This window comes from Chaetodon auriga, chromosome 9 (assembly GCF_051107435.1).
Source record: "Chaetodon auriga isolate fChaAug3 chromosome 9, fChaAug3.hap1, whole genome shotgun sequence".
NCBI lineage: Eukaryota > Metazoa > Chordata > Actinopteri > Chaetodontiformes > Chaetodontidae > Chaetodon > Chaetodon auriga.
Genome location: NC_135082.1, coordinates 5935114 through 5957826, shown reverse-complemented (window position 1 = coordinate 5957826; position 22713 = coordinate 5935114). Strand labels below are relative to the sequence as shown.

The 22713-nt window shown below is 42.1% G+C and overlaps 1 protein-coding gene and 1 long non-coding RNA gene across 2 annotated transcripts; one reads left to right on the top strand and one right to left on the bottom strand.

The window, feature by feature from the left end:
* Positions 1-212: 212 nt before the first annotated feature.
* Positions 213-7226, bottom strand: slitrk4 (SLIT and NTRK-like family, member 4). Its single transcript, XM_076738705.1, has 2 exons — positions 5865-7226; positions 213-5033 (listed from the first exon to the last, which is right to left on the bottom strand). Exon 2 carries the CDS (start codon positions 4989-4991, stop codon positions 2400-2402), a length of 2592 nt encoding a protein of 863 aa, XP_076594820.1. The 5' UTR covers positions 4992-5033; positions 5865-7226; the 3' UTR covers positions 213-2399.
* Positions 7227-7776: 550 nt separating this feature from the next.
* On the top strand, positions 7777-8542 carry LOC143325738 (uncharacterized). Its single transcript, XR_013077567.1, has 2 exons — positions 7777-8047; positions 8342-8542. It is a non-coding gene; the product is annotated as an uncharacterized LOC143325738 (long non-coding RNA).
* The last annotated feature ends 14171 nt before the right edge of the window (positions 8543-22713 follow it).

Here is a 22713-nt window from a genome sequence, read left to right as displayed (position 1 = left end):
TACATGCACAAAACAAGTAAAACAGTATGTCACTTTAGCTAGAGTCCGTCCAGCCCTGAGCTGTCAGACAATCCAACTTGTTCTGTGAAAAACTCTGAGCGGGGAAAAAAGGAGTTGGCAGTTTCAATGGAACAATCTTTCCTTTTTTTTTTTAAGTAAAGCAGCTTCAAAGAGCTGAGACCATGTCGACTAAAAGAAATAGGGGGACACAGTGCAAATAGGTGCTGATTTTAATACCTTGATTTCAACATGATTATACAAGAGAAAATTAACCAATATACAGGAGATTTATGACCGATAGAAAATTGTATTTATTATACTTTCCAAGATACATTCTATTCATTTGTAATGTCAATAAACACTCATATTTTTAACGTAACAATACTTTTTAAATAAGGACCAGATAGAGTTAGGTTGATAAAAGAATTTTGAAGTAGAACCTGTCTGACAATATAACCTCAAACTAAATAAATTAAACAAAATTATTTGAAGCCATCATGACTGAGCATTTTACTAATATTGCACATGGTGTTTTTATGATATGATTCTGCCCAGGTCTGACAATTTAGAGCTTCAATTTGCAGCCGTCCTCGTCCCGCGAATGTCTCCATTCCCATCCCAACAATTCTGGAACCATATCAAGTTTAATGCACATTTATTTTGGTTGCATAATGTTAATAAGAAACCTTTTACAAGATACTGTGGGAGATATAAGAATAAGGAAACTGCTTGAAACTTCACAGACTCTATCAGGCCTCTCAGCTCGTCGTGTGACACAATTCAAAGGAAACATCACAGATCACATTTCACAACCCTCGTCCAGCAGGTCGAGTTCTTCAGTAAACTGAGAGAAACAAAAACCCTTGAATTGACTCAACAGTCACTTCTGGTGGCCTGAATTAGCATCATTCGATCAAGTCCTTCCCACTCTTTGTGTATTATTCTTTTTAAATAATACCAATAACTCTTTAAATAATCCTGCATAGAAAAATAAATTAACTATATTGTTAAATTCTTTTTTTTTTTTTTTTTTTTTTAAACTACGAATTGAGAGCTGACAAGGGGAGGTGGATCATCGATTGAATCATATTAGCGGTTTGTTTGACAATTCTGGCTTGTAGTCTCTTGATGATGATGCTCCGTCGTACAGTATGTTTTTGTGTGTGTGTGTGTGTGTGTGTGTGTGTGTGTGTGTGTGTGTGTGTGTGTGTGTGTAAATGTTTGTCCTTCTTTGTAATTTACAAACCAGTCCCACAGATACAAATAATGTAAGACTTACAAAATAAATTCCAGGTTACGCTTACATGGCAAGCAGCTTTGTAATTTTTTATCCTTGGGTTTTTCATTTTTCAGAAACAATGTCCTCTGACAGTGTATGTGCCGTTAGATTTCACCCAAAACATACAGTTACTGTAAGTAGCAATTTTGAAGAGAAACACAACTCCATTCAGAAGACACTATATTTAACATGGCTCTTTACACAAAGAGAACAAGTCACAAAATCATTCCCCAAAAGAGTTCTGCAGTGCCTTCAACTCCCGTGAATGGAAAACAGGAGCCGTTTAGCCTCCTGGCAAAGAGCAGGTGTACTGCTACTAGTGTGTAATCCAGACAAGATGGCAGAGAGTCTGCAGCCGACTCCAGAGAGCATCCCCAAGAACAGATATCCCCGCAAATAAAACAAAAGCAAAGTAGCATCCATTGAGTCCCCAATTCTGTTAATTTCATCCCAGAAGTCGAGATTTTGGATACTTTCCGTAGCAAAAGAACAACAACTATCATGCCCTCCTGTTTCTTTTTTTCTTTTCATTTTTTTTTTAAAACAAGGGTTGAAGACGGCGAGGTATATTCTCAAGCACTGTTTTCAAGACCCTTTGATTTGGTTGGAAAAACAAAAGGAAGAGAAAAAGAACAACAAGAACAACAAAAATAAGAAAGAGAAGTACCCATTTCAATAGCAGCAAAAAATACTATGACTGTCTGGTTGCTTTTTAGGGTGTCCTGTGGTATGTATGTGGGATTCGTACATGTAGTGGCATGGATAATCCAAAAGGTCGTTTACTGTGAAATAGATCCACGCTGATTCTAGTAATAGCTTTTGTAGTGTGGAGCCATTTTGTCCATCTCTGCATTGGTCATTAAGGATTTCCAGAAGGCACTTTTTTGCTGTGTGTGGGAGTGTGTGTGTGTGCATGTGTGGCTGCAGAGAGGGAGATGAAGACAGAAAGCGAGAGATCTGGGGGGTTGAATAGTGTGTGTGTGTCTCTGTGTGTGTGTGGCCAGAAGGAACCAGAGAAAGGCAGATGTGTTTGGCTGTCTGTCTGCCTGTATGTGTGTCTGACTTCCTTGTGTGTGTGTGTGTGTGTGTAATCAATGCACTAAATCAAACACAACAATCCCTACATTTTACTCAGAGCAGTCTGCTCCTCGAGCACCTGCAGGTAATCAGGCGTTCCTTGGAGCTTGGCTTTCAGCTCATAATACTCACTCTTTCTCTGCTCCACCACGATCTTACTGTGGTTCCCACCTATCAGCGATGACTTCTTCATCTTTTTATCCAGCGTTTTCTCTGGGTAGCGGATTTCGTACCCGCCCATCCCTATACTGTTGAAATCTCTTTTGCTGTCCAGGAAGTTCTGGATGAACATGCTGGGCTCTCGGTGGGGAAGGAACTCCTCGAGTTCGTCAATGGTGCTGAGACGTTTGTTGCGCTCCAGGGTGGAAAGCGAGTCTTTATCCTTGTCGGCGGTGTTCCGGAGGATGATCTTCTGCCTCTGCGAGTCTGCAAACTTGAACCCGGCATCCATGTCTGAAGAGCGTCCGATCCCACAGGTGTGGCTCTTGCCAATGTGCTCGATGGTCTGGGGGATGAATGTCTCAGCTCCCAAGTCATCTCCCGGGATGGAGCCTTTTTTGCCGGATTTGTGGCTGTGTCTGCGGAGCTGCAAGGACATGGAGCCACACTCCTGATTCCCAAGGCCCTCCTGCCTGCCCACTGGTTTTTTATTCCGCCTCAGGACAAAGACGAGGAGGCAGAAGGCCACGAACACCGTAAGGATAAGCACTACAAGAATGCTTAGGATCATGATGGAGAGAGGTACAGGCCCTCCTGGTGGTGCTTTGCCAACTCCGGCAGGTGACACTGAGGTCAGAATAGGGGTGGCGCTAGTGAGAATAAACGGCGGTCTCACAACAAGCTTAGGACACAGGATCTCATTTTTCAAGAGGCGCAGCTCTATGTTGGAGAACTGCACTGGGGAGGCACATTTCACCTCTTTGGCAGCCACTCCATCACTTAGCTTCTCTAGCCAGAGTTTGAGGGCGACAAGATCGCAGGAACACTCCCACGGGTTCCCCTCCAGGTCTATCTGGGTCAGTGACTGCAGCTGGTCCAAGACACCACTCACTGGCAGGGTCATGAAGTGGTTGTTTTTCAGATTCAGTCTGGCTAAAGAGACACCCGCAAACACGTAGGCAGGGAGACTCCGCAGAACGTTGTTGTTGAGATACAGGAGTTGTAGGTTCGGCATGGAATCAAATGTGCCTGCTAAGATTTCTTTTATGGCATTGTATTCCAAATATAGGTACTGCAGATTTGAGAGGCCCAAAAACATCTCTGGGTGTAACTGTTCAAGCTGGTTTCCATTCAAATACAGTCTCCTCAGGTTAGTGAGGTTAGCAAACACACCTTTCTGCACTGTGACAATTTGATTGCTGCCAAGGTGTAGCAAATCTAAACCCTCAAACCCTTGGAAATCAGTTGGGCTAATGTCACGGATGTAATTTCCACTCAGATGAAGTTTCTTGGCATTTGGGGGTTTGGGAATGAGATCAGCTAAATTTTTAATATTCCTCTCCTGACAGCTGACGCTGATGCCAAAGTCAGAGGGGTGGGCTTTACAGCTGCACGGCTGTGGACACAACAATGGAGGAGTCCGTGTCTGAAAGGAAACAATCTGGCTATTTCTTCCAAAAGGGGGTAAACCAGCCACAATACCATTACCGTAAATCTTAGATGAGTCAGTGGTTTTTGGTGCTTTTGTAGCTATGGGAACCACGGTGGTTGGGGACATTTTGGAGGGTGACTGCCCATTATCAGGCAGTACGGGTGGCATCCTAACATCAAAGTCACTTCCTGTTCCCATGGGACAAAGCTCCTGTTTGTTGGTTTCTTTCAGGAGCCTCCCATACAAGTCACTTGGTGTTTCACATATGGCCTCACCGATAAAAATATTATAGGGCATGTTTTCAAGCCATGCCTTGAGAGGTGCTAAATCACAGGTACAATTCCATGGGTTGTCATCCAGCTGCAGCTCTACAATGCGGCCAATATGCTCCAGAACTCCCAAATAAGGAAGCTTCTGGATCCTGTTCCCCCTTATATCCAGGTGTGTGAGTGAGGCGAAGCGAAATATGTTGTCAGGAAGTGCCTGTATGAGATTATCATTCAGGATGAGCACTTTTAGCTTGTGCAGTTTGTTAAATGCTCCCTTTTCAATGTATTTTATCAAGTTGTAGTCAGCCTGAAGGTATTCCAAGTTTTCTATCCCTTGGAAAGTGTCTGCTCGCAGCACCTTTAACTCATTATTATTCAGGTGCAGCTGTTTCAATGCACTCATCCCCATGAATGCTCCACCTTCGATGTTCTGCAGTTTATTGTTGCCCAGCTGCAGTGACACAGCGTGGGTGAAGTTGAGGAACGAGTTTGGGTAGAGTATAATTAAGAAGTTGTTCTGAAAGTTCAGGTGGTACAGGGACGAGGCCGGCGGGATGAGCTGCGTGGGTCGATAGACAGTGATCTTCTCACAGTTGACATACAGCACATTTTCCACCGACATGCAGGAGCAGGCGCTGCAGGTCTCAGCCATCAAGTCCGAGGCGGACGGGTCTGCCATCTGGGGTCCGTCCGACATGGAGGGGGAGGAGAGGGAGGAGGAGAGGGAGCCGGAGATGGAAGAAGAAAAGGCTGCCAGCAGGAGTACGAGCAGCATCTCGCCGGTTAGAAATCCTCCCCCAGAAAACCATTTAGTAACCTTTGGAGAAAAAAAAGACAGGTGCATGCACAAGCATTCACACACACAGGCGCACATATATGCAAACAAGTCCAGAGACGCATGTGCACACACACACACATACACACACACACACACACACACAGAAAGCAAACCATCAAAATGCATATTTGTTATTGATGATACTGGCATCACAATATTTCACCACTTTTTCTGTTTTTTAAAGTCTAAAAGCCGAAAAAAAAACCCATCAGGGATGTTATTATTACCTTTAATTGCAAATATAACAATTTGTCAATGGTCATGCTAATGATTTACCCTAATCACTGGACAACACAAATGCTTAGAGCAGACTATTCAGTATTGCTGGAAAAGTACTATATGCTCCAGAAATTACTCAAACCCATGAAGTGCTGCAGATGCATCTTATTCTGACATCCAAAGCAAGAAGCAGCGTCTTGAAAAATGTCTAAGACAGCATTCTCAGCACATTCAAGATAATCAAAGTCAAACGGCTGCAGTTCTCTTTTTCATGGGGGTCTCATTTGAAGCCAGCACCACCACCACCACCACTACCACCACTAAGCAGCACATTCGGGTTATTTAGGAAGACAACTGTGAGAGCAAGGCGAGGAGGAAGAATTGGGACTGTGCCCATTGCTGACATATTGAGAGGGTTTGAGCGGCACGCATTTTTACCACATAGACAACCGTTTCTTTTCCACATTTGACACCAAATAAAAAACGAAAGAAGATTGATCCTGACATAAAAAAATAAAAATAATAATAATAATAAAATAATCGGGTCATTGCAAAAGGAACATAGATGAAATCTACATAAACTGGACTTACTCAAAGCTGAAGTGGTAATGAATGCGGCTCCCTCTGGAGACACGGGGCAGCGTTGGTGAGACATGGATGGAGACGTGCGCAAAACAGTCCTCCCAGCAGAAGTAGAACGCAGACAGTTATAGGGGCGCAACAAGGTTTCTCCAGCCCCTATATCCCCATGCAGGCTACTGTATATCAACCCCAGCCAGGCACACTGGAGGGGGGTGCGGTGGAGATGGAGAGAAAGAAGGGGGGGCGGGGGGGTGGCTCCGATTTCACCCGATGCGTCTCTTGCTGACGGGCTCCTCTTGCTTGGAAAAATCACCCCTCTGGTCGTTCGGTCCCCAAGGCGGTTGTACTACCTCCATGGGAGAGCATTCATTTGGTTGCAGGAGAGATAGAGAGAGACGGGGAGGAAGGGAAGAGAGAGAGAGAGAGAGAGAGAGAGAGAGAGAGAGAGAGAGAGAGAGAGAGAGAGAGAGAGGCAGACAGCTTTTAGAGATCTTGACAGCGCGTCCGGCGACTCCAAGGCGTTAAAAAAGGCGCAAGGTGGTCGGTGATGCGGTGAAATAAGTCCGTCATTCTTAAAGAGGTTTTTTGGAGGGGGGCAAACTGAAGGATGAAATGAGCAGAGAGAGGAGAAAGGGGGGAGAGAGGATGTCCAACACTGCGCGTCTGGCTTCAGCTCGGCTCAACAACCCCAAACCTTCCAATGAATAAATACTGGTTTGTTTCGAGCGAAGTTGCGCACCGGGGTAATGCTTCAGAGGGCAAAAGCAGCCAAAACGCTCCCATCAGTTTATCTGCATCAGTATATTATTTTCCATCGAGGCAGCATAAATCCAGTCCTTTGCTCTCACTCCGTGCAAAGCAGTTATTTTCTCTTTAGCGATCAGTTTATTTGCACGCAGCGGCAACAGAGATGCTTATTTCAGTCTCCATCCAAGGGGAGGGGAATTTTAAAAAGGACGAATGTAAAAAGAATGGCTGTGGTGGTATCGAAGCTCCTCACCGGGACGAGAAAAAGCGGAAAAGCACAGAGAGAAACAAGAGAGACAAGTCAAGACAACAGAAACCGGTGCGTAAAAATGAATAATGCAGTTATTCAGCCTTTAGTCCGCTGCGGTGCAAGTGAGGAGCTGGAAACTCCGCGCTTTCTCCCGCTTCCATCGGTCCACACAAAATGTCATAAAAATAAACTTGGAGAGGAATTGCGGGGATTGTTAACGCCAAAAATATCCAGTCGGAGGAAATGAAGGGAGTTAGAAGAGAGGAAAGCAAGCTTGTGTTTCTCCCTCCTGTAAGACAGAACAGTATCCGTGTCAGGCGCATAAGTATGCTGGCTCCTTCTGCAGCCGCATTCACTGAGCTTCCCACACGAATAAAAGAGGAGAATGCAGAGATGTAGAGGGAGAGGAGGAGGAGGAGGAAGAGGGAGGGAGGTGAGAGAGAGAGAGAGAGAGAGAGAGAGAGAGAGAGAGAGAGAGAGAGAAGGAGAGAGGAGGGAGGTGGGTCTCTCACATAGAGCAAAAACGAAAAAAACTAACTTCAGACCTTGAAACAGATCTGTTATTTTGAGCGCACACTTTAATGGCTGTGTTTCTGACAGTTTATTATGATCTTCTAATTATCCTATATTTTTGAAAATTTAATACAAGGCGGCTCTCATCTGTTTTTTTTTTGTTTTTGTTTTTTTTTCTTCCCATGTAACCTCTAAGGGGATCAAGATCAAAGCTGATGAAAAGCGAGCGTGTGTGTTTCGGAGGAGGACACACACACACAAAAACGGGTTTACCTGCCAAATCGTCGCATTGGACTTGACTTGCGCGACACGACCTGAGCGCGTCCCCGAGGTCCGATTGGCGAGCGGCAGGGTGGGAGCGAGACAGTATGTGTGCTTTAAAACCCGGCACGGGAGCGCGCCTGTGAGCGGCATTTTAAATAGAATGTTGAGAGAGAGAGAGAGAGAGAGAGAGAGAGAGAGAGAGAGGGTTACTATTCAAGAGTGCTGCAGTCAGACGGACTGCAAGAGGAAAAAGGGAGAAGGAGGTGGGAAATCAGTCAGTCACAGGCTTATGCGGTTCCCATTTTTCTCTCTTTTTGTGTGTTTTGCAGGAGAGGGGATCGGCGCAGGCAGAGGAGGAGAGAGAGGAGATGGTTGAAGCGGTGGAGAGGAAGACAGTGTTGGAGATGAGCGCCTTCAGGTACGGCTACACCCCTGCTTTTAACATCATCTCCAAAATTGTAGCAGCTTCTTAGAATGACTTACGAGATTTCTCTGTCTTGCCTATACAACACGTCTACATATGTGCCAGTGCATCCACCTGTTTATTTATTCATGTGAGATGCGTCCCGGGTTGAGTTCGGTGGCAGCGTGGCGCAGCGCCCGCGCTCCTGTCCACACAGCTGACACCCATGGGAGGAAAGGGAGTCGCACCTGAAACCCGACAGTGTTCGGCCTCACCGGAAGCCTCACCTCTGGTTTCCTCTTGCAACAGGTGACAGAGGCGAGTGACGCACAAATAAAACCAGGCTGGAGAAAGGGAAGATGGGAAGTATGGATTTCACCAGCCCAGCCCCACAGCATGGGTGTGTTTGTTCAATGTTAGTGGTTGCGGTGACGCTGCGCTGGGGACGGATGTTATCTTGTATCAAATGTGTGTATCCGGAGCTTCCAGTCGGAATAAAGCTAGTCAGTAGACACTGTGCTGGGATTCTTTTGTCTAACTGCTATTTCTGATGTCACAAATGAACTTTGCTGCTTGGCAAACTTCAAAAATGCCTCAATGCGTAATCACAACACTGACGTTCACAGAAGAAATAACGTAGTTTATGATTTGCAGCATGTTGTGTTGGAAAATACCACAGAAAGCATGCATGCTTTTAAATACTGTTTTCCATGTTAGAACATGAACAATGTTTTGCAGTACCACTCTTTTGTATTCAAAAAAACAAAAAACAAAAAACTGCAGAGGTAAATTTTTGTGTAACCTTTACATTAAAATTTGATATTTGTGTTCTGAAAAGTGCAGCTGAATGTAATGTATCATCTTTAACTGTATTCATTTGATGTTTGATAGACGTTATATGATGAAATAATGTGATGCACAAAAGCGTAGACACATGAAGGGACACTTCCCTTAATGTCGTGTAGTGAATCGTAAACGCATTTAAGATGCTTTAATGGTCTTCCACTGAAACAGTCCCCTCCACTCCACAAAGCCTGCGGCTAATTAAGGATCCTTCAGACAGTAAGTTATCATGCTTCGATAGAATATTCAGTCTCAATTATTTCTCATTCATCTGAATCCAGCAGCCTTCTCATGCAATCCATTGTTCAGCCTCTGTGAGAGGAAAAAGCCCACTCTCTTGAGTGATTGAGTCACAGTAATGTATGCAAACCTGGGTGTGGCTGAGTTCTTAGAAGCAGCGTCAAAAGTGGGCCTGACACCTGCACGAAAAGAGCAAATCAAGCATTCCTCCTCAAGTCCCTTTAGTGTGTGTAGATTAGTACGTGGGACAGTGTGTGCGTGTATGACTGCGCTGATATTTGACAGTCTTGGACATGTTCCTACACTGGCTGTGAGCAGCCTGAGGGAAGCAGGCCTACTAGAGAATGAGCCAGACAGTTGGCAAGGCCTCTGCTTCCGTCTCAGCTGTCGTTGGTAGTCTGGCCATGTGGCTGAGACACTGCGTCCTGTGTCCAAACAGTGGAAAAACCTTGAATCTCATGTGCTGTAATCCCATTAGTTGGATTAAAATAAAGCATTTTAAAATGTGTTTAAACAGACTCACGTCACACCCCTCATTCGCTCTTGTTTTGTCCCCTGCAGACACTCTGAATGCTGGTTATGTCTCCTGTGCTGAGAATTTAGTGTTTGATGTGTTGCCCCCATCTGGACAGAAAAGTAACTGCACTGCATTCAGAAGACAGGTAGGTCATGCAGCTCAGGTGAGGCCTTTTCATTCTGTTTCATGGATTTTTCCAGCCGTGTGGCACTTTGCCACGGTCACTGATCAATGGCTTTGGCCTGTTTGGATCACAGACACCTGTTGTCCTGCTGCAACGGTTTGCCAGCAGCAGCACTGATGCAAAACTAATATTGATGCAAATCTGATAGTAGAAAGAAAGAAAGAAAGAAAGAAAGAAAGAAAAAAAGAAAGAAAGAAAAAAAAAAGGAAAATGTATTTCTCTTCTACACAAATGAAAATTCATATATCTCTTTCATTAGAATTCAATTTAGTGGGAGAATTGGGGCATTTACTTTAAAGGCTCTTAATAATAATGATAATGATTCAATCAGTATTTAAAAATATGGTCTCACAGGTGTTAATTTCCAGCAGGGATGGGATCACTGTTACTGTTTCAGGTTGATTTACCCAAATTTTCTTCGACCTCTCTTCACAACATCATCTGGTCCTGCTGTCAAAATTCACATAAGAGAAAAGAGAAAGGGGTTAAAATGCTTGCAAGTCCATTTGAGCCACCTTTGATTATTACAGTGTGGTCACAGCAATAAGCTTAAGAAGCAGCAGTGACTAATTGATGGACTTTGTTTTGGGTTTCACCTCTCAGACAGGTTTTTATACAACCCTCTGAGAGGCAGAGAAAGGCTGCACACTCGTCAAAGCTGATAGAATACTCCAAAACTCCTCTGCATTTAATAGTAGTAAAACCCACTCAATATATATTTTTCACATGCAAAGTTACAAGGTCACTGCATAGGTAATGCAGTAAAGGATAGTGCAGTTTTTAGTGAAGATGCACATAAAATATTGACCATTAAGTATGGACAAAAAAGAGAAGAGGTGTGTTATTAATAATGATGATGATAATACAGAAGCTTGCACATCATTTCCAGTTTTTATTAGACTTGATGATTCATTCCTGATTGAAATACATATGCAAAATGTTCGAAATAGCCTTCAGTATTCACCTCTTCTGACTTCCATCACCATAAGATATACCTCTGAAACTGAAGTTGTGCCCTTGGTTGGACCGAACGTAAAATCCTGCACGGTAATGGAGTCTGGTACAGTAATACGTGACGGACAAATGAGGCACGCACGGGGTGGAAGGCATCCTCGGCAGTATTTTAGCCTGCGGTAAATCTCGTCTCAATACAAGACACATTGCATGATGATCTACAGAAACTAGGCCTGCAGTCTTTCATTCGGAGGCCTGGTCTGCAGTTTATGAAAGTCTAATGTAAGCAGTAAAAATGTGCTGAACTTGATGTACTATTAAGATCATCAAGATTTTACTGCTTGAAGCTATAAATATAACAGTGTATCCATGTGCATGTGATGCACACAGCATTCTATAAGCAGAGGTGAGAATATGATTGTAAGATCACTGGTTTGGATCCTCACACACAAGTGCTGCCCTCACTCAAAACACTGACACGTCATTGCTTATATATGTAATATATAAGTGTTGTTTTTATTGAACAGAAATCCAATAATGCTTTTGTCTTTTGTCTGTCACTAATTTCTGACTCACCCCAAGCCTATTTGTCTCTGCTGAAGACGGAAATCTTTAAAAACAGCTCAGTAAGATTTTAACAGCTGGGCACTGCAGTCCTCAGCAAAAATGACTCAAACAGGAGTTAATAGAGCAAAAAATTTAGTGCTCTAGTGTGGTGATTCCCTACCAACCCCACGTGGTTACTACTGTTGAGCTACCAGGGACATACTGTGTAGTGTATCCACATATTTGTCTGCAGGAGAAAAAAATGAACACAGATCGGATGACAAATCAGTGAGTCTGATCTTCAAATCTACTAAAATGAAATCAAACAAAAGACCAAATCAAACCTAAACACGATAATTCCAGGATCAATGTGTCTTATGTTTGACATGCCTGTAACAATATTCACTTTAATATAATTAATAGTGTTATATCACAACAATTCTGAAGAACACATGACTGATCTTATCTTTTCAGCGTTCACGTGGGATTGATTGAAAATAAACTCCAGCGTGTGTTCAGAACATGTCACCCAGTGCGGCGCCGTGTCTCAATGCTATGTGTATAACAGCGTTGAACAACAGTGGAGCTACATGACACGGAGGAGAAATGGCATTCGTTGTCAATCCGAAAAATCTAAAATATCGCCAGCCTTATTTTAAAGAAGCTCACATTTCTTCCATGAATCATCAGCCTTCACACGAGGGTCATGAACAATCCGCAGTGAGCAACAGAGCCTTACAGTCTGAACAGTGCAGAGCTGTGCCAATGGTCCACGATCGACACGAGCACAGAAGAGACACGTTTCCGGCTTATTTGGACAGACTAATATTAACATTACTATGTCGACTGACATTGCGTTTTATAACCACTTAGTGCTGCTGGTTTTCTACCCAAGCAGCAAATTGCATTCACCGGGCTCCCTGGGAAAAATCAGCCCCTATTTGGAACAGGAGAAAGACAACCAGCAGGGTTCTGAGTCATGAGTATGGAGGAGCACTGCTATAAGATATTCAGTATCTAGGTCAGTAACGCTCACGCGGAAGCCTCACTGCTCACTTCTGATTGTCACTCGCAGTGTAATCTCTGCCCTGCATCTGATACCCGTGTGGGAAGGTCACGAGTCTGAACTGACCTATGGATGCGCAAGAACACTACGCTGTAACACTGATTTCAAAACCAAAAAAAAAAAAGATGATAAAAGACATTTAAATAAATGTTCAAATCAACCGTAAGCAAACATTGTAAGATGTTGAAGTAAATAAAATGTCGTGGTCCACAGTGAACAGTGTTGTTTTGAAGTCATTGTGAAAAAACAATAAGAGTAAAAAGAGCCAGGATCAGTCTAATCCTTCGGAGGCCCGAAGGCAGATTTATTCATCTTTCTCAAGGTGTTTCAATGGTCCTAGTGGAGAGGCCTGCAGTCAAAGAACTGATTCATCCACAGCCAGATTTCACTTGTTGATTCTAGCCGCACTCCTGCAACAATAGATTGGTGTGTGTCTCATGATATGCTGTGCGTTCAGTAGCTGTATTTCGATTCGCTTTGTGCGCAAGCGGAGTGACACTAAACGCAAGGATGACGTCTGAAATGGAACTGACTCTGCCTTCGGAGAATATTGTTTGCAAGCATCTTGGAAAGGAGATCAGCTTGCTCTATGGTTTCCTCACTATCAACAAAGCAGCACAGGTACGAGCAGAGATCACTCTTCTTAGGTCCATGTAGTGGTAGTTAGGTTCAGGTCTAGAATCCCTCCATGTGGTTATGTCAGTTAAATGTGAATAAACATGTTTTCCTGTGACACTAAAACCTGGGGCTCATTTATCAAACAGACTTCTGATCAATTTTGATCTTAAGTATGACAGAGAACCAAGTCGTTATTGATAAAATCACACTTATAAGGTCGCTGGAAAATTGAATTATTGCCTCATGCACAGGGAGGTAAACCCTGCACCCTGGGGTCACATGCTTTATGCCACCGGTCTCGACCTTATCTGTGCGTGGATCGTGATGTGAAGTCAAAGTGATGTAAGATGCATGAATACTGATATGACGGCTGAGACCGACTGTCAGATTTAAGGCCACAGACAGCTGAAAATGTCAGAGTCAGCGTGTTTTTTTCTGCCTTTCACAATCTCATTAAAAAGCAGATCAGTGTCAAAAACAACAAAAAGATTTGTGTCGCTTTTACTGACCCTCGCTGTAGGATAGGGTTAAAAACAGGCATGGAAACACTGAGGCGATATTATGGTAACACTTCACTTGGCTTGTCTTTTGTTTGTCAGGTAACAAGCGGCTAAAATTAGGTAATTAACTCCTCAGTATTTGGCTGTGTAACCCAACCCTAAAAATAAGATGAGTGTTTACAAGGACTCTTAAAGTGTGTGAGAGACCCTCCACATCATTCTGACACGTTGTAATCACTTTAGATAAGTTGAGCATCTGTTTTGTTTTTTTTGTTTTTTTTTGTGAGCCAGATAAAGTGACACTTTTTGGGGGGTGTAATAATCCAGACAGAAATATTGCATGTTATCAGCTCTGCAGGACAGCTTTAACCCTGATAGTGACACCGTGTTGTGAGCCGAGTGTGCAGCCCATTTCTCTCTCAACCAGCGATGAAAGGAAAATAAATGCTTACAATGTCGGCTAGTTTTACATAAATCGGTAGTGTTTGATAGCCCATTATTTATTCAGCAGCATGCAACGCGGTGTGAGGTGCTCCTCTGTTTATTACGAGCAGCTGAGGTGTACAGAGCATGTGGAAATATGCAAACATAGAGTCACAGGGAAGCACAGGGGGACTGTTTAGTGTCTTACAGAGGAAAGGAGACAGGACATGAGCTGCTGGGACTGTACCAACCTTAAATACACATAACCTGTGCTATAAAAAAAAAAATCCTCCCTTTCTAGGATATATCCAGTCGTCTGTGGTGTCTTTTCAGGGTGCTGTACTCACCATGCGAACCTGTCATTGTTCAGTCCAGGGCTCATCCACGGCGTCCACCGAGACACACAAAGATACAGACAGAGGTTAATTGCGCTCAGATGCACCTCGCTGTCCCGACGGGCTCGGCCTGCCGCTCAGCCAAGACTCAGCCAAGCCCCAGTTTCCACATGAACACACAGAGGCTTTGTTCACATGTACACTGTGCTCTGACAGTGGGTCACAGTCTGGTTAAGGCCTGTCTCTGGATAGTCTGTTCATATTTATACCAAACACACAGCTCCGATTGAGCGATTGCATTTTGATGTGTGACATTTGCACCTGGCACCTGCATGTGGATCATTACTTAAAAAGAAAGTCAATATATATATATATTTTTTTTTCTAATTGGCTGACAGTTGTTGCCTCAAACCACTGTTAAAAATCAGTGTTCAAGTTGTATCATGTTACATTATGCCTGGTTAGCATAGCTTAGCATCATGACTGGAAACAGTGGAAACTGCTAGCCTGGTTCTGTCAAAAGGTAACAAAATCTGCCTACCAGCACCTCTGAAGCTCACTAATTATTGGTGTCATGGCATGTCATGTGTAACACTTGAGTTTGATGAAACAAACCAGATGTGTAAGTTAAATGAGGCTAACTGACTGCTGGCTGCAGCTTTATATTTACCATCCAGTTATGAGAGTGGTCTCAGTTTTGTAATCTGCCAAAAAAAAAAAAAAGCAACTGAGCAATGAGCACTGTTCCTATAACGTTCTCAGGTGAAACTACAGCACACTGTTGGGTTAAAAGGGAGGATGATTTGAACACACTTTTCATGTCATACAGAAAGTGGGACAAGACAGGACTAGGTGTCCATTGTATTTGGGTACCAGGACACCTGGTCCTGTACTGCCCTACTTCATGTGTGCTATCTTGATGGTCTTTTTTATCCATTGTGTCTAAAAAGTGATCATGACCTCTGTCCTCCTCGTAATTCACCTTGTCAAGGAAAGCAGCAAACTTGCTTCATGCCTCATAACCTGCTCTCCAACATGCTGTATCTATGTGTTGAGTAGACCGTAGACTGAAATCCTTTATGTGTTCTCCTTCAAATGATTTGCCTAAATGTGGTGTAAACTAACTTTGTGAGGACTCGGGGTGCCAAATTCCCTGTTTGCTGTACTAAATCACTGTGATGCACATGTGTTAAATAGGATCAATGAAAAAGCACATGCAAAATTCACATTTTATCATGTGAAATATTACATCATACATGTGAAATATCCAACAACCACATGCATGTGTCATGTATTTTAAGTGCTTGTGAAAAGTCAGAAAAACAAGTATTGACTCATTAGTAAATGTATCAAATATTGCGTTTACATGTTGTAACTCCTCCTGTTAAATTGATGTTGTCACATGTCAGATCTTACACTTCATATGACATATGTGTCAATCTGTCATTTTTTTTCATATACATGGGATTTTGCGGCACACAAAGGCCCTACAAAGAGAATGCAAAATGTTTCAGTGATTCATCTTTAGCAGCTCCCATCAACACATAGTGGTTGGTATGGCAGTTGCTATATGTTGACCTAAGTATATCTGTTTTGAATAACAGAGGTTTTATTGGTGATATTAGGACAGTTGGTACAACAGTCTTAAGTCATGGTCTCTTTTCTTGTTCCAGAGCCTTTGGATGTGTGACACAGTCTTCACCAGCATACTGAGTTTGCTCACTTGTCTTGGTTGTGGCTGTTCAAACTTCCCATGGTTTTGAGGCCTTTTGGGGCATATTTGCTGAAATGTTTAGTTTGGCAGTTCATTCTTGCCCTTGAAAACACTTTCAACTGTATCACACAGTCTCCATCAGCAGATGGAGTTTGCTTAGTTGACACTGAAGTAAGTTGACCTTGAGTTGAGTCAAGAATGAATTGCCAAACACTTTACTCATGATTCAGGGAAAAGTTAGACGTATTGCCACCTCTATAACTATAGTTCAATGTAAGACTGTTAAAATGACGTGATGCCCAGATTACAGGAAATAGCGTCAGTGTCTAATTGAACTTTTAAACAGTGAGTCAGTCAGCCACAACGGAGCGCCGCAGCTCCCCATAATATCAACACACAGCGTATGAGTGACAGTGCCACAGACACCTGAGTTCATAAACTCTCTCGTGGTCTCTTCTTCTTCCTCTCTGTCTCTCTAACATCTTTAGTCTCTTCCTCCCTCTCTCTCTGTTTTTGCCCCCCCCCACCTCTGTGTCTTTTGATATGCTAAGCAGCACCCTATTTATAAATCATTGTGCGAGAAAACATAGTAGGTTAGGGGACAAATAACAAATGCCCCATGTCTGCTGAGGAGGGAGGAGAGAGGGATAAAAAGAAAGAGGAGAGAGAGTGAGGAGAGGAGGGGATTGTCTGCTCGGTGGCTCCCTGCGAGGCATGTCACCCAGGTTGAATAGATGTACATATCATTATCTTTCCCCAGTACATGGCGATAATGATATAGGACAGGGTAAGTGAAAAGAAGGGAGCCCTTGTGCAGTGAGGCTGTGAGCCAATAAGCGTGGCCTGTAGGCTTAGAGCCAGTTCTCTGATTCTCTAACGCTGCAGTGTACACAGGCAAGCCAGTTTGCTGGTGCTGAGGCATATGGTGGCCAAAATGCTCAAATCCCTCAATTCCAGTAATAATATTTATAATATTTTTGTTACAAAAAATGTTTTTCCATAAATGATCAGTTAAAAGATCAAAACACCGTCGGTTATGGCCAGTTGTTGGAACCAATGCATTAAGATGCAGTTCATTAAATGGCCACTAGATGCTGGCTGCATGAAGACTGCAAAAATGTCCAAACTCCTCACTAAAACACTGTTGAACCACAAAAAATAAATACATTTAAATAATAATAAAAGGTTTCTATGAATATTAAGGTTTCTCTATCTTATGTGTGTCTGGGCAGTGATACTGATATTGATGTATTTGATTAGCATGCCATCAGGGCAGAAGAGGGATACGTTTGTGGTACACATTTATCTCAACTGGCAGGCGATCATTCATGGTTTCAGGGTCCATGTCATTGATTGAATTAGGATTTCCAGGCTGTAAACAAGGTTGTGTGAAATGCTAAACCCAAATCCAGGTTTAGAAAACTTTTTGTGACAACTGTTTATGTTGCCATGATGAACGCGAACATTAGCAGTCTGTTTTTACAATAAATCCAGTATGGCATGAATGTAGCATGAACGTTCATGGTCTGTCAAAGTGCATTTTTTAATGTCAATGAAGAATCTACCCATTTAAAAAAAGTGCAAAAAAAAAAATCATGTACTGTAGTGCAACAGCTCTGGCAATAGGAAATCAAATAAATAAAAAGAATGTACAATAATAATTCATTGTCTCATTGTCTCACATCATCAGTGAACTAAACCATGTCCACAATCTTTGCCTTCCATTTACCAATTTAATGGCTGCCTGAACATTACGCTGAAGAGACAGTGACAAAGGATATAATCCTGCCAATAGGGATAATCAGAAAATGCTCGTGTGGACTGTCTTGGTTGGCAGTCAAATTGTAGTTGTTTGTTAGGTATGAAGACATTGCCATTTGCACATAGTGTATACCAGGGGTTCTCAGAATTCTTACCCAAAGGTTAGCATCTGATTATTGTGGTAATAAAATAATATATAATCAAATAATAAAGATCACATCTCAACTATCAATGAATGAGTCCATTTCTTGACAAAAATTCTGCTTCAGGATCCCAGGCAGTCAACAAAAATGCTCAATTTGAGACTCAATAAAGCAGCTGGCCAACAAAGGTAGATAATGCAAAGACCACTACCTCAAATTCAAGAACAGCAATTCATTTTAAGGAATTTAAGCCTGTGTGTTTGACAAGGTGCACATTTGCACATATGGTCTAGTAAAAGTAGAATTTCATTCAGGGAAAAGTCCTAACAAAACAATTCCACTGCAATAAAAGGAGTCAAATGTTGTGGTTGTTGGCTCAGTTGCCCTCAAGGATACGGCAAAGCGGTGTGAAATGGCTATAGTGGGGGGAAAAAAAAGGCCATTGTGTGGAAGCTCAGTAATCACAGAAGAAATCAAAGGCCAGTTTCTTTTCTATTACATAGATTTCAGAAGTCAAGTAATCCAAAAAAAGAGGTCAGATGAGGCCACATGAAAGACTTGTGTGTGCGATTGGGATTTTCTGCTACACACTGAGACCAATCATTTGACTGCTTTTCAGCCTGAAAGACGAGGTAAGCTCCCTGGGGTTAACATGCTACGGAAGTCCAGGCCACAGTCCTTGAAAATATATCATAAACACAAATTTTAATCCTTATTTTCATTCACCATGCAGTTGAACAGATTTCAGATCATGTTTCATCCCGGGAAGATATTTTTGTTTTTCTGAGCAGACACAGCGATAGGCTAATGTCAAGGCTGTTTGACTGACCCATTTTGGGAGGCTACTAACCTACTAGCCAACAGTGTTTTTTGCAGTTTATCTTCCATTACAGGGACATCAAATGTTTTGGCAGCATCACACAGCCTGTGGCTTCAAACTAAATTAGACTTTTTCGAGTTAAAACCCATCAACTGTTTGTGCAAAATGAATTAGGGATTCAGTTTAATCTTCCTACAGCCCACTCATTGGGTCGCAGCCCAGCTAGTGTCTGATAAGCATTGCTTTTGATCGGCGCTTTCCAGACATCCTCATGGTTAAAGACGCTGAAAAAGATGTTCTTTTTGATGGGGACCTTGGCAGTCACCATTAGTTTGTGCATATAATACTCTCTAATGGTTTCTTTGATTGCAGTGATGCAGAACTACATAATTAGACCATGCCTTTCTTCTGACGGTGGCTTGATTTTGTATTGTATTACTTGTTAGATTGTTACATTTATTCTTTGTAAATCTGCTGTTTTAGGTTTCTGACATTTTTTTTTTTTTTTTTTTCCGTTTAGAAAAAGACAACGAGTGGCAGCATATTCCTCTACATCTTAAATAAAGGTACATATTTCATCAGAAGGAGTTCTGGTTTGTCTGGTCTGAACTGACTGATCTGAGCAGAAGAAACAACAGCCAATCAGTGGCCAGTTTAGTGAATCTGCTGCTACATAATGTCATTTTTCTGCAAGCCAAAATTCATTCTTTAAGATAATCTCGAAAAAAAGCTGAACACAGGGTCTGTGAAGAGTCTGAATATCAGCTCTGTTGTGAAGTGAAGTTTGCAGTTCCCTGGCTTTGTTTAACTGTCTTGTATGAGTGCCTTCAGAACTCACATACTTTTTGGGGAACATTTTTAAAGATGCTAACATGACATTTTCCTTTGCCAAATATATATTTTTTAAATGGAATTGTTCTGCTCCGTAAATCAAATACCACCGTATAGAAGAGTTTATTTTTTATTTTATTTTTTTTTCATATGTTGACTTGACGTTGACTGAAATGAAAACCCTTCATCTGATGAATTGAAATAGTCCAATCTGGATTGAAAACGTCACGTTTGGTTAGCCTAATAATCAGGTTGAAATACCATTTAGTTTAACTTCATTCATTCAACCTGACCTTTTGTTCATGCTAGCCAATTTATTGTTACTGTGGGGTTTTGTTTTCATATAAAGTCTTAACCAATCAGCAGCAAGTGTATGTATCTGCCATCCTGGTGTCAATATTACATTGACACAGAAGCTGTATATTAAAAAAAAATAACATACATTGGCACAGAAGCTGTGGTAGCAGTTGACAGCAGTGAGCGTTTTCCATGTGTCCATTTAAGAGTTGGAATGTCTGTTCGTGGATTTGCACCAACTCCACCCTACAGCTCCACTGACATCATCCATGCGCAGTCACCATTATTGTGTCACTCATTTCGATATAAATTACTCACTATTTCCAATGTGAATGAATGTAGCTAGGTAGTTTGCCAGCTATGCAGGAAGATGATATACCCATTCTTCTAACTGCCCTCTAAAATCTGATTGGTTGGCTATTTCTCCAACCCATGGAAACATCTGTCAATAGACACAATCCTTGGCTGAACAAATCACAGATGTGGGCAGCAATTCAGAGGTCTGGATCCAAGCTAATGTGATGTTGAAATGTGTGTTCCCTTCGTGGTCAAAGAGCACTGGACAACTTGAATGTAAGTGTGAAGATTACAGTCAATAAACCACTGTCACTTATGCTGGTAGGAAACTGTGATCTCAGGGAGGCGAACTCGAGTTTTCCCCCTTCAGGTGACCACTTAATCAAGGCTTAATCAAATAGGCTGAAGCACTTTTCCCTTGTGCTGCAAACATTCTTTATTCTGACACAGAAATGTGTCACACAGCTCTCTGTATTTCCCTTTTATTGCATCTAACTGTATCTTATTGCATCTAATTTTCTGTAAATGCTTCTGTATTTCATCCACGTCTTCAGTTTGGTTAAAGATGACTTTGCTGCTTGGTAAATTCCCCACTGGGGGAAAATCTTGAAGTATCAGCTCAATTTGAAAGCTGTTATATCCCTCTCAGTCTGTCTTGGAATTCGGGATGAAATATGTTTAATTATAGCAGTGAAAGTAAAATTGACCTAAATGTTTCAGTTAAGCACATTGGACTCCCTCACCTCTCTGTCTGTGGCTCTCCCTCTCTCATCACCATCCAACAATGTCCTGAATTCCTCAATAAAGTGCTCATAACCTATATTTCTGAGTCAAGTATATCTGTCACCCTGTTAATTACCCTATCAGTCTCTCCCTCCCTCTCCCTCTACCTCCTGTCAGTCTCTTATTCAGCCCTGTTGTATTAAAATCAAATTGTACATTATCACTTAAAATCCCGGTGCTATAACTGTCTTATTTAAGTGCAGTGACACCGTTCTTAATAATACTGCGCTCCTCTCTCTCCTTTTAACACTTCATATTATGCATGAATCAATTTTTTATCACCCCCAAATGTCTTATTTAACTCCATCTGCCACCTTCATAATCAGCCCCTTACAATTTTCTCTTAATATTAACAACCTCAGAGTTTCCACATCAGCAGAAACAATGATGGTGTCTGTATTTTTTGTAAGAAGTAGTGCATCACATCAAATATTAACAACATGCCCGCCGGAGAGGAGCGTGAGCCGCTTTGTAGCTGTGACTTGACAACGTGAGTGAGGAAATTGAGTTGGAAGGGCCGATGTTTTCTGTTTGAAGGGGGGCTTGTAATAAGTGTCTGGGTTCATTAGGGTGAGATGAGCTGGTGATGAATCACAGATCACAAAGAGCTGTAGGGTGGGGTCGAGCCATTCAGCGTTTCAATGGCATCATCACATCTGCACTCAATTCCTACATCTAAGGCACCTCCAGTTGAATGAATTATGAGTTCAGAGACAAGTGTGAAAGTACGACGGCCAGTTGAAGGTAACATGTATTACGTCATTTGAAGTTCATGTTCTGGCTTATTTGTGTGGCACATCAATATCAATGCAGGAGAACTAGACAGCCACAGTTTTAGTCTTCACTTGTGTGTGGACTAAGCAAGGAATTTGAGATTTAGAGGGTTTCTATCAAAAATTCTAGCCAGATTTTGAGACAATCTGAGGTGGTGCCAATTCTTCAGCTGGAAAACCATTACACCACCGAAGAAGAAGAGGACGCAACAAGATGCCCTAATTAAAAGAGCATCAGTGAAACTCAACAAAATCAAGAAAACATGATGGAAATATCACATTTCTGTTTGTTCTGTCCAACAGCTTCTTCTTCTTCTTCTTCTTCTTCTTCTTCTTCTTCTTTTTCTTCTTCTTCTTCTTCTTCTTCTTCGTTGTCGTTCGTTGCTGTGCCAGAATTTATTTGAAAAAGGTGTTTCTATCTCCCATGAAGCGCATTTTCTCTTTTTTGAAAAAGAAAAAAAAAAAAGTTTTGAGTTTTTTTTAGATTTTGTAGTCTTCATCAACCTTTTCCAATGATATACCTCAAGATGCTTAACAACATGTTGGCCTCTTTTTATTTGCACTCATATTCTCATCAGTCTGGTAAAATTATAATTCAGTCATTGATTTGATCTCTAGCTGATGGCATGTAAAAATGAAAGGAGGCATCCACAACACCCCAGTGATGCCATTTTAACAGGTCATAACAGAAAATGGCTTGATAAGTGCCTCACGAGTAAGAATACAATCAGAATATAGCAGCGACAAAATAGCTTCTGTGGAGAATTTCATTTGGTTCTTCTGATTTCATGTTCATTTTATTGCGTTAAGCAAGAAATGCTGAAAATGGTTGATGAAAATGATGGAGACACACACACAGGTATGATTAAATTTGGCTTTGGGATAACAGTGTGGCAAGGTGGGTGTGCATACTTTACACGCCTTACATTCAGGAGTAGATTACAGGTGTTTGACTAGCATGCTTACTAGGGTTGTGTCTGTCTGCGGCCAAAGAAAAACACCCACCATGCTTTGAGAAAACAACTGACAGGGACAT